General features: G+C 52.4%; 1 protein-coding gene across 1 annotated transcript; it reads left to right on the plus strand.

Annotated features, from left to right (window-relative positions):
• Positions 1 to 4,993: 4,993 nt before the first annotated feature.
• Positions 4,994 to 9,053, plus strand: VSX1 (visual system homeobox 1). The gene is made up of 5 exons (XM_071548078.1): positions 4,994 to 5,393; positions 5,753 to 5,831; positions 6,061 to 6,184; positions 7,085 to 7,265; positions 7,893 to 9,053. Exons 1-5 carry the CDS (start codon positions 5,024 to 5,026, stop codon positions 8,156 to 8,158), a joined length of 1,020 nt encoding a protein of 339 aa, XP_071404179.1. The 5' UTR covers positions 4,994 to 5,023; the 3' UTR covers positions 8,159 to 9,053.
• Positions 9,054 to 11,750: the final 2,697 nt, after the last annotated feature.

Raw genomic sequence — 11,750 nt, forward strand, 5'->3', positions numbered from 1 at the left:
ATATCAGGAGACCTGTTGCTTTTCTATGGAAGCAACAGGTGTCTCTGCCACAGACTGCAATATTTTGTGATGTTACATCCAGAATGAGTACAGAGCAGCAGCAAAGCCTATGGCACCCTGACAAGTTGCCTGCGCTAGGATCCAGCAAGACTTGGCTCCCAGCTCTGCCCGTCCTGCTATCTGGACTGGAACAAGCCCCTTCCCTCTGCCCCATTCCATGTAGCAAACAGGGCAGATGTTCATTGCTTTTGACTTCCTCCAGGCTAAAGCACAATGACCTCCCACAGACCTCTGTATCTACATAGGTACTTTCATTGGATCAAAAAATTTTCTGCTCTCTCAAAGGTGAAAGAAACCTGACATGGAAGTAAAATCCTATTTTTCACTAAAGAAAATAAAAGAGACAAGGAAAGGAAAAGAAAAAGGAAAAAAGAAAGGAGAGACAAGAAAATGGGAAAAGGGGAAGGGGAAAGAGAAAAGGCAAGGGGAGGGGGAAGGAGAAGGGGCAGGGCAAGGGCAGGGCAGGCAAGGCAAGGAAAGGTAAGGGCAAGGGCAGCGCCAAGGGCAGGGCAGGGGAAGGGGAAGGGAAAGAGGAAGGGGAAGGGGAAGGGGAAGGGGAAGGGGAAGGGAAATCTGACTGCATCGCTTGGAAGTTTCATTTCCAGAGTGTGGAGAAGAGTGGGACAACGTCTACCTCTCTTTTGTGAGATGCTGATTTAATTAATGTGGCAGATATTGTGTGTGCTTGGGAGCCTCCCACACATTTTTCTTTTGCTGCTATATTCTTTTCTTTTCTTTTCTGCTTTAATGAATGTTTCAATAAATGACTTGATGATTTCTGTTTAATTAGCACATTTTGGAGGAATTATCAAAAATAATAAGATAAAGTAATCAGACAAGCATAGCGTGAAGGAATAAAAGCTCTTTTGTGGGTCTAATTGGAGTGGACAGTCCATCAGCTAGTTTGGGGCTCCTCACAGTTGGATATTCCCAGACTAGCTGTGCCTTGTGCCCAGAGATTCCAAGCACCCACATAGACCCATCTTTGGTACTCATTTCAATTAGCTTTAATGAACTGTGAATAAGCAAGGAGAACCGAGTCTGGACCTGACCTGTTTTGCCATTGCCCAGATTTTGTGTGAGGCTGCCCAAGACCTGCAGGAAGAGCATCTCCAGGCAGAGCTGTGTCCCAGCTCACACATCCTGGGAGGGGTTTCCCATGGGAATGTGAGATGGGAAGGTAAATAATACTGGAAAGCAACAAGTGTGGAAGAGGGAAGAGGTGCTTACTCCATCTGGGTTTCTTCCTGAACACTCTGCCCATCCTGTTCTCATACAGACATAGGGGTATACAGCTCTGGGACAAGCTGTAGTCTCCCTAGGAGCAGGAATAGGGCTTTTCATGGGCTACATCACCTGTAATACCTGGAGATACATGGGGTGAGCTCTCCTTGCTCACCAACTGCCAGTGCCTCCAGTAGAGGTTGTAGGTGTACCACCTTGATGGCCATTTGTTTGCTCTGTGTTGACTAGGAATTAATTAGGAGATGGGCTCCAGACTGCTGTGACAGCTGTCTGCGTGCGGCATTTCCCACCAGTTTGATTAAATCTGTGACACTCCAGATGTGAGCGCCCTGTGCATCAGCACATGGTTTGTTCTTAAACTCCACTTAAACTGTGACTGCTCTTCTGGTTTTAATCAAAGGCAAAAGCCTTAAGACAGAAATCTGTGAAGAGAAATTATTAGGGATGTCTCTGGGGCATGTGCAGTAGGACATGGAAAGGGATCCCTCATGTCAAATTAGAGCTGACAATGCACTTGCAGTAAGCTTGGCCGGTGATGCTACAGTGCTAAGCAGGTAGTGGCTAAGCATAGCCAGCTCTGACTGCACTCACTCTGCAAACTTTTTGCTTCACCTACATTAAGTTGAGCTAGAAATTAAGCACTTCCCACAGCCTGGCAGTGCAGTGAACACAGGTTTACTCATTCATTTAACATGTCCATGTTGCCAGCCCCTGCAAATCCATCACCCTAAAATGGAAGATGTTTGACTATTACATCTGTCTACTACTAGTTGGCCAAGAGTGCACACACAATTCAACACTTTAGCCCTGGCAGCAGCCTGAGGAAAGTCTCATTGCCTGCATTTCAAGGAGGAAGTTCACCTGTAACTCAGAGGTGGGGATTTAGCCTTGCAAACTATGGAGATGACTGGCTGCAACACAACCCTTTTTGCTGGCGCCTCCCCTAGAAAAGGGCTGTTTCTCAGTTCCTTTTCACCCATGTGTCAGAGACAACATTTTCACAACAGCCATCATTTCCCAATATGCCCAGAGGGACATGGAGGAGGTGGAAGAAAAGCCCTTTTCCATCTGTCCATGCTTATTCAGGCTTCCACCTTTGCCAAACTGCCCATGTTGCCATCAGCTGGCCGCTTACCCTGCTGCACACCACTTCTGGGACACCCTATACCCATGCAAGGTCCATCATCACCAGCAGCAGGCTGGCTGAGCTTGCTTTACACAGCAGGCACCCAAGGGCTGTGGCTTCAACATCATCACTGGGGGCTGGGCTCCAGTCTGCTCCTGTGCAGGTTTGACAGGAGCTGATGCAGGTGTGTGGTATGGAGCTGGCAGAGCACTGGGCTATGACCACTGATGCAGGTCCAAAGGACGAGTATGCAGCAAGCTTTTGGAGATGGAGATCCAGCCTGGAGCATGGGAGCCTCTACCACCCCAAGCTGCCTGAAACTGTCAGATGGTCTTTTATTATTGACCTGATTCATATCTAAACCAGGAAGGTGAAAGCTGTCTTATCCCATTTACTAATCCCCTAAACCAGGCCCTTCAATACTTTTTCCTTGCTACCCGCTCTTCATCGCTACAGCAGGTGGTTGCAGGGTAAGTGTATATCCTTCTGGGCCTTTCCCTGATCTTCATATCCCTCTGAAGACAGGGACTCAAAAAACCCCCCAGCCACTGGCTCAGGAGGCATCATCAGCTGAATAGAGTCCGCCAAAATCTTGCAAGAACTTGCAAGGTTTGTTTCTCATGTCCGAGTGGGACAGCTACAGACACCTACACCATCATGTGTGGCCTTCATTCTGTAGGGTGATAGATTCATGGCAAGTGTCTGACATGGTGGTGGAGTGGCCATGGGGAGGAGGGACATGCTCAGAGACAAACCTCAGAGAAATTAGAGCATGGGGCGATGTTTGATATTCTGCTCTTTAAGCGATTAATAATCTTTCAGCATCAGAGAATCAGTTGAAAATCTTCCCTCGAAAATAATGAGCAGAGAAACATTTACTGATTAGTCTAATCCCAGCTAATCCTATCTGATGAGCATATATCAAGATATCCTTTAACTGATTTATTGTCCAAAGGACCATGGCTGGGGAAGCTGGTGATGGCAGCAGACATGTCCCCCCCATTCCACAGCCATGTCCCAGAAGCTGGTGCGTCACCATCCCTGTGGCATGGCCCTGGTCACTCTCCACCCTGGGCAGCAGTGCTATATCCAGGTCACCTCACCAGCACAGGGAGATTTAATCGCTATTTCCATCTCTGCATCTATCGGCTTTCTCTTGGGTTTGAGCTTTTATGTTTCATAAACTGATTAGGAGCAATTATATGTGCTTTATCCCCAAACTTTCCAAATGCCTAGGCCATATGCATATTTAAGGCTTCATCATCTCTCCCAACAGCTCAGCCTCAATGTAAACTGCTGAAATCAAGCTGATTCTGGGACAACATCAAAAATTAGGGTTTTAACCACTAATATCTGCTCAAACAGGAAATTTGTTGTGGATGGTGGCCGGATTATGACTTCTAATTACTGTGTCAGATCCTCCCTGCCTAGCAGTGAAAGTCTCCTATTCCAGAAAAACTGCAGCAAAACCATTCTGGAGAAACACAGGTGCCCAAGAGGACCCTGGAGTGCTATGTGCCTGGGTGGGGGGCAGCCCTGGGTGGGGATACCCCAAGCAACCCTGCATCCTGAGCACATGGGAACCCCGAACTGGTGGGTTTGGAAGTGTGACCACTCCACACCTCCCATTCCCCTCACACCCATTTGCCTTTCTTGGTGCCAAGCATGACAGTCCAGAGGGTCCCCCCCGCCAGCCCCCAGCGCTGGCCACGGCAATTATCCTAAATGAAAGTTATTGTTCTACTAATCCCGGGAACAGCTTGCGAAGGGAGATTTGGGTCTTTCTTTAATAATGCAAAGTTAATGCGGAGTTCCCTCGTAATTATCTTTATCAGAAGGACCCTCAGTTAATCTGACCATCCAACGAAGGCCTGGATCAGGCAGCCCATGTAAGCTGGTTGTAAATCATTTCCATAAACAGATGAAGGAAAGAGAGAAAAAAATTGCAGCCCAGGTGCAAGAATCTGGGAGCAAAAGGGAGCAAAGAGGCCGGTAGCTCGAGGTGGCCCCAGCCCTGGTGACGAAACACTTGGAATCACAGAGGGTCTTGCCCACAGGCCTTGGCTGTTCCCATCTGTCTTTGGAGTGGTGAGGCCAGTATGATGTCCCATCTGGAACGAGAGGCTTAAGAGTGAGATGGAGGTACAGGTAAGGGCAGTGCCAGGCCCTGGAAGAGGGTTTAATAGGGACATGGGGACATAGCAGGGGATTCCTGGGAGAAGACCGGAGGAGGGAACCCGTGGGGATGTGAGGGGGATTTATGAGTGAGTGGGCCGGGGCAGGACAGGCCCTGAGGGAGGTCCTGGGGAGGGACTGAGAGGGACTGCAGGGGACCCGGTAAGGGGATGGTGAGGACCAAGGGGCGGGGGCCGAGGGTAGCGGAGGGACGGACGGCGGGAGGGGGAGGCGGGGGGTCGGGGAAGGGGCGTGGGACCGGTGCGGTCGGGGACGGGGCAGGAGCCGTTAATCCGGGGATTGGGAGCGCCCCCCCCGCCGTCCCGGGGTGTGATTGGAGCCGGGGCCAGCGGCGGGACGATAAAAAGGGCGGCGGGCGGGGGTATCCGTTCTGGGCCCGGCCAGGCGGCGGCGGCGATGCCGGGCCGGGCGGAGCCGTCGGGGGGCCGCGCGGCGGCGGGGCCGGTGGCGGTACCCGTACCGGTGGCACCCGAGGCGGCGGCCCGGCCGGGAGGCGCAGGGTTGCGGTCCAAGGGCTTCGCCATCACCGACCTACTGGGGCTGGAAGCCGATCTGCAGCCGCCCCCCGGGCCCACTCCCGCTGCCACCGCCGGTGGCTACGAGAGCGGCGGGGCGCTGGGGCTGGGGCTGGGGCTGCTGTGCGGCCTGGGGGGGGCGGGCGCCCCGTGCCTGCTGCCCGCCCCTCTGCCGCTTCTGCCCGCCCGCGGTCCCCGCCCGCCCCCCGGGCCACTTCCCGCCGCCCGCCGCCACGAGGAGAACATCTCCGGTGAGCGGGATCGGGGTCGGGGGTGGCCGCTCAGGCGCGCACGGGGACCCTCGTCCGGAGCAGCTGCCGGGGCTGCCTCGCACCTGCGGCCGCAGTCAGCATCCTTCCGTCGGTCCATGATAGGCTCCCGTGCTCCCCGTCCCGCCGGGCTGCCGACCCTCGGGCAAGGGTGGGCTCCCACCTCCTACCCCGGGATGGCATCACCAGTGTGGCGTCCCGAGCTCGGCTGTGGGAGGGGACCCCTCCCTGCTTTGGGCCTGCTCGCCGCGGGCGGCTGGAACCGTGTTTGGGGAGCTGGGTTTGGGTCCCTCCGCTCTCGACGGGAACGTGACTCTTCCCCTCCCGCATGCTGCTGCCAGATGAGGACAGCCTGTCTGGGGACGCCAGCGACATGAAGATGACCACCTCTCAGATCAAGAGGAAGAAACGCCGGCACAGGTAGAGCCCAGGGGCCAGGCTGTCCCTCTTCTCACCTCCCCGCTGCCACCATCCTCCCGCTGTTTCTCTGATCCCCAGGCTGGGGCAGTGGGTATCCCCAAGGGAGGAAAAAGGAGGTCTGTAGCAGGGATGGGGGTAGAATTTTCTGGAGGAAAACCTCAGCGTGGAAGGGCTGCCAGCCCTACTGCTTGTCTCTGGACTGTGTCACGGGATGCTTTCTCCTCGGCAGGACGGTGTTCACAGCTCATCAGCTGGAGGAGCTGGAGAAGGCTTTCAATGAAGCGCACTACCCTGACGTCTATGCCCGGGAGATGCTAGCCATAAAGACTGAGTTGCCGGAGGACAGAATACAGGTAGGTGTCTACAATTGCCCTCTCTGTCCCGTGGAGTCCGTAGGCTGTCAGTGCCTGGCCGTCTCTTCCGCTCTGTGGCAGTGAATGCCGGTGGTGGGAGTGTAGTGGCACTGAAATGCTGAAGGGTGCCTGGGAGGTGGCTCAGCTTCTGCCCGCTGGCATTGAACAGCTTCCAAATGGACATACAGAATCAGGAGACTGAGCTGGCCTCAGCAGCTGCTCCCTGCTGGCAGCGTGGCTCTGTTCACCCACTCAGGCGGGAACTGAGAACAATTCAAGAGCTGGTGGGCTAAGCTGTGTCCCAGTAGCTTGTACAGTAGCTTGACCCTTTGAGGGACATACGGCATTTTATGGCCTGATCCTGCCCCATTAATTGGCTTAATGCAATGGTGATCTGGGTAGCAACCCCATTATATCTACACCCCTCAAGCCTCCAAACACAGAACTGAGGTGGAGAGAGGGACCTGAGCACCCTCTGTCATCACCGGTTGCTACGTTATTGAGCCCTTTTTCTGAAGAGGTTGATCATCGTGGATCAGGCAGAGAGGCCTCGCGGGCAGGCGGAGTGTAGGGTGACTTTGGCTAGGATCACCTTCCTATGTCACAATCAGACTGATGTTAACATGTGCTCCTTCTCCCTCCTTCCTCCCCTCTCTGACGCCCATATGTGTGCCCTTCCTTGCACCCCTCCCCACACACCACCCTGGCTGCCCTCCCGGTGCCACCTGCGTATCCACACCCTGCATTTGCACACCCAAACCTGTCCACGCACCTTCACGACTGCTCTTTTGCCCTGGATGCACATTCCCAATGTGCCCAATGGGCCTGGACACCTGGCCATGGGGGCTGTCTCCTCCCCATTCCCACCCCTCCGTGCTCTCCTGGCTATTACCCCTGAAGGTTTGGTTTCAGAACCGAAGAGCCAAGTGGCGGAAGCGGGAGAAGTGCTGGGGCCGGAGCAGCGTGATGGCTGAGTATGGCCTTTATGGGGCCATGGTGAGGCATTCCATCCCTCTACCTGAGTCCATCATCAACTCAGCCAAGAGTGGGCTAGTGGGATCCTGCGCCCCGTGGCTGCTGGGTGAGTGGGATCTTGGGGCTGGGGGGGTCAAGGTGCATCTGTGGAGTGAATGGCCCTTCTTCTTTCATATGGCTGTCCTTGCCTTTTCCCAGGAAAAACTGGGGCCTCGACCCTGAGCTGTATGAAGGCTTACAAGTGTCCTGGGTTTTCCACTCCCTCCTTGCAAAGAACAGCTAGGAAAAGGAAAACCTTTTTCTGCTGTGTCAGACAGGTGTCTGCATGTGGCTAGGTATTGCTTTGTAGTGCTAACAGGCAATGTGGGAGTTGCAAGGTGTCTAAGGAGTCATCACCATCCCTCCTAAACTGAAGATAACATTAATACTACTGTAGAGCTACTGTCTGCTCATGCACAGTCAAAACCAGGTTGGGATGGGCCATTACAGCACCCCTCTCCTTGTACTGCAAGGGGAGGTATGGACTAATTTTGCCACAAACAATTCTCTCAAGCTGCAGAGAGCAGGTGGCAGGGCTCTGGGTCGGGAAAGGCTGGTAGCTAGAGAGCATTTTCCTTAGGATGCAAGCGAGAACTGAAGGAAGGAGCAGCAGGAGTGCAGGAGGTGATGTTGAGCAGTCTCAAACAGAAATAAGCAACCAGCACCCTTAGCTTTGCTCTCTCCCCTCTGCAAGGTATGCACAAAAAATCCATGGAGGTAAGCAGGAAGGCAGAGAGCCAAGAGAAGCTGGCAGATGGCTGGCGAATGGAGCAGGAGGCGGAGGAACTCAAAGGGAAGCAGGCCAGTTCCCAGAGGGGCTCCGACAAGCTTGGCCCAGCAAAAGAATCAGAGGACACAGCCATCGACCTCTCCAGGACAGCCAAGCATGAGAAGAGGGGTGTACTGAGGCAGTGCATCAATGGGGATCCCTCCCCAGAGCAGAATGACAGGGATCACTGAGCTTGGGCTGCCCTGGAGGAGGCCAGACCTCAGAGTCTGAATAAATATTTATTCATTTATATATATTTTTTCTTAAATAATTGAACTTCTATATGAATTCAGGGCATTTTAAAACTAAGCACAGGCATCCCCTTGTCTGCTCACTTTCAAGCTGTTCACTTCTCAGCAGGGCCGGGGTGGAAGGTGAGAGAAGTGTCCCAGCAGGGCCAAGAGCAGTGCGAAAATGGGACCACATTGTGTTCAGCAGGGACGGCTGCTGGGGAAGAGCCCTTGCCTTCTGGGTTGTGACTGCTTCCCCAGTTAGCCAGGAGCACAAGGAGGAGCAACACAATAGGGGTTGCTCCCTCCTCCAACACGCAGGTGCAAAGATGGTGTGGTAGTTTACAGACACCTTCTTCAAGCAAAGCACCCATGTGCAAGTCCTTCTGCGTTCAACACACAATTCTTCCACTTTGAAAATAAGCAGGGGTTTTAAGCACTGTAGGGTTCATTCTCAAGCTGGTATAACCTGGCAAACGCTCAGGTTTATACTTCCTGATGATCTGGCCTGCCAATGCAGCCTTATCACTGGATTTACACTGTGTAGCTTCCTTAACTCATATTTGGGAGAAGGGGGTAAAGACATTTTTGTTTATGCAATGATTTTGTACACTCTTGAATGTTACCTGACACACTGTGCATAATAGAACAGAGCATTTTGAAAAGCAAGCCATAGTACCCCAGAGCAATTAAACAATTTTGTGAATTGACAGAAGAAGATATTTTGTAATTGTCTGTAAAAAGTGTTGATGTCAAACCTGTTTCTTGGTCGCCCCATATTTGTGTCTAAAAGCACTTTAGTGATCTCGATTTTTGAATGTGGCTCTTCCCGTATTGTCCACCATTTATTTATTCCACATCCATAAATAAAATTGTGGTGTATCTTTGGTTTTCATGGTCTGCATTGCAATTTATTCCTTTCTCTGGCACATGTTGTGGCAGTTGCTGAACTGGCCCATGCACACACTGCAGTAGCTTTCCTGGAACACCTCCAGTTTCATTTGCCAGCCAAAACATAACAGAAAATTATTAAAAGGTTTTATTAAAATCTGAGTAATTCCAATTTGGAAAGTTTCCTAATGCAGCTTGGGGTGTGTGCCCATGTAATGATGCTGTCACCTGTTCCTGCCCCTGCTGCTGGGCCTGGCTCCCTGCACAGAGGCTGTGTTGCACAGGGGGAGAGTGGTGGGACAATTACTGGGAAGAGCAGAGCAATTAAGTAGCATGTGCAGATTTCCCAGTTTTCCCCTCTGCTTAGCCAGACTCCACTAGGGGTAATATATCCATGGCAAACACAAGCTGTTGCTTTGCAACAAAAAAAAAATGTTTGTTGGGGGGGCTGTGGGGAGCACAGTTCAGGAAAGGAGCAGCCCGGGCTTATTGCAGCAGCAATTAGGCTCACTGAGAGCCGAGACTTAACACATTGGAGGCCTAATCCTGCCTGAGCAGCATCTGCAAACCTTTCATTTGGCTATGCCATGCTGGCACTGGATGCTTGCAATAATTTTTTTTTCCCTGACTGTGTGCAGATGGCCTGGCTATGCCTTGTGCTGGGTGCAGTGCTGTGAGAGCAAGCATGTCACTGCCACAGCTGCTAAAACGGGAGACACTATGGTTCCAGCCCTGCACAGGGTGCAGACAACTCTTGGTTGTGCCTGATAGGCTCTCAGCTCTCCCATACCACATGCTGTGAAAGAGAAGCCAAGGGGAGGGCTTGTGGCCTGAGGCACTTTTTGTGTCCTGGGAAGTAACTGTGCAGTGCACATGCTGGTAGAGGACAGTGACTGCCCAGGCTCAGTTCCTGGTGCCAAGGCAACCCTGGGGACAATCCTTGGAGTAGGTAGTCAGTTGCCTCTTAACTGCCTGTGGCTAAACCTGGCAGTGAAGTGCTCCATGTCACTGTGGTTGGAGATGCAATAGGAGTAAGGCAGCACATTCTTCTTGTATTTGCTTCAGATTTGATTCATCCTGAGGTTAGTGGCAGCCAAAGCCAGCCATGGCTCTTGCCAGTGCTGGTTCAGGCCTGGGCCAGACATGACAATGCAACAGAAGAAACCCTGATTTAAGACAATGGCTGCCACTTGCACATGTCTCCACTGCTGCAGTGGGGTTGCCCATGTGAGACCTGGGAGCCATCTTGGTGGCCACATCAGGGCTTGGCTGCCATGAGCTTCCCTCTGTGAGGGGCCCAGAGGGTCCCTCAGCTATAGATGCCTGGCTTACTCAGGCAGGAGATCCTTTCCATGTGGCTCAGGCAAGGGGAGTCAGTAAATTCAAAGCCAGTGCTCCCACAGCCTCACCTCAGTTCATCTGAGCTGCCATCTGCCCTGGCACATGCACATACAGATCTTTTCACTGTGCAAACTAGCCAGGGACTTACAAGATCTGCCAAACCAATCATAGAAGGAAGGACGATAAAATGGGAAAAGAAATAAAATGCTACTATGTGGCATCTCTTGGCTTTTGTGGGATTGGAAGCTGAATGTCAAGCATGCAGGTCTGGGGGTTGCAAGGAGGGATTTTGTTGATGGGCCCAGAACAGAGAAGGCTGCAGGGCTGCCTTTGCAGAAGCATCTTCATGGTGCCAATTTCTGTACAGCTTTCTAAGTGGCATTTTGTTTTTGCCGATTCCCCCAAGTCGCTGGCTGGATTTTTAAACAGAGGTGAGAGGTTAGGAAGTGAGTACGAACGTTTTGTAAGCGCTCCCTCGCGTGGAGCGGGGCGATGGGACACGGCGAGCAGCCCAGGAAAGGGGAAGGCTTGGCTGGACCCCTAGAGGCAACTGTAAGCCTCACTCCTTCCCCCTTATTCCCACAGACCCCTGTCTAGCTGTGAGGTACGCAGGGGTGTCTGGATGCACAATTAAAGAATCCTACGGGGTTTGTGTTTCTTTACTCCCGTCTTTTATCACCAGCAGACAGTATAACGAGCAGTCTCTTACCAAGAGCAAGCTGGGTTCTGGCAGAAGGCACAGGCACTGCTCAGAGGCTCTGCCTTTCTCCAGAATGCTCCAGATACAGACCAACTGTGTCCTGGGGTGCTCCAGGCACAGCATCACCAGCTGGTGGAGGAAGGTGATTGTCCTGCTCTGCTCGGCGCTGATGCGACCTCATCTCGAGGGCTGTGTGCAGTTTTGAGCACCACAATGTAGGAAAGATATTAAAGCTATTAGAGTGCACCCAAAGGAGGGCTACAAAGATGGTGAAGGGTCTATAGGGGAAACCATAAGAGATGTGACTGAGGTAATTTGGTTTGTTCAGCCTGAAGAGGAGGAGACTGAGGACAGATCTCATAGCAGTCCAGTTTTCTCTCAAAGGAAAGCAGAGGGGCAGACACTGATCTTTCCTCTGTGGTGACCAGTGACAGCACCCGAAGGAATGGCTCTGAAGCTGTGTCAGGGGAGGTTTAGGTTGGATATCAGAAAAAGGCTTTTCATCCAGAGGGTGGTTGGGTGCTGAAACAGGCTCCCCAGGTCACAGCACCAAGCTTGACTGAGCTTAAGGATTGCTTGGAAAATGCTCTCAGGCATTCTCTGTGCTTACTGCGGTTGTCC

Source organism: Pithys albifrons, chromosome 2 (genome assembly GCF_047495875.1).
Source record: "Pithys albifrons albifrons isolate INPA30051 chromosome 2, PitAlb_v1, whole genome shotgun sequence".
Taxonomy (NCBI): domain Eukaryota; kingdom Metazoa; phylum Chordata; class Aves; order Passeriformes; family Thamnophilidae; genus Pithys; species Pithys albifrons.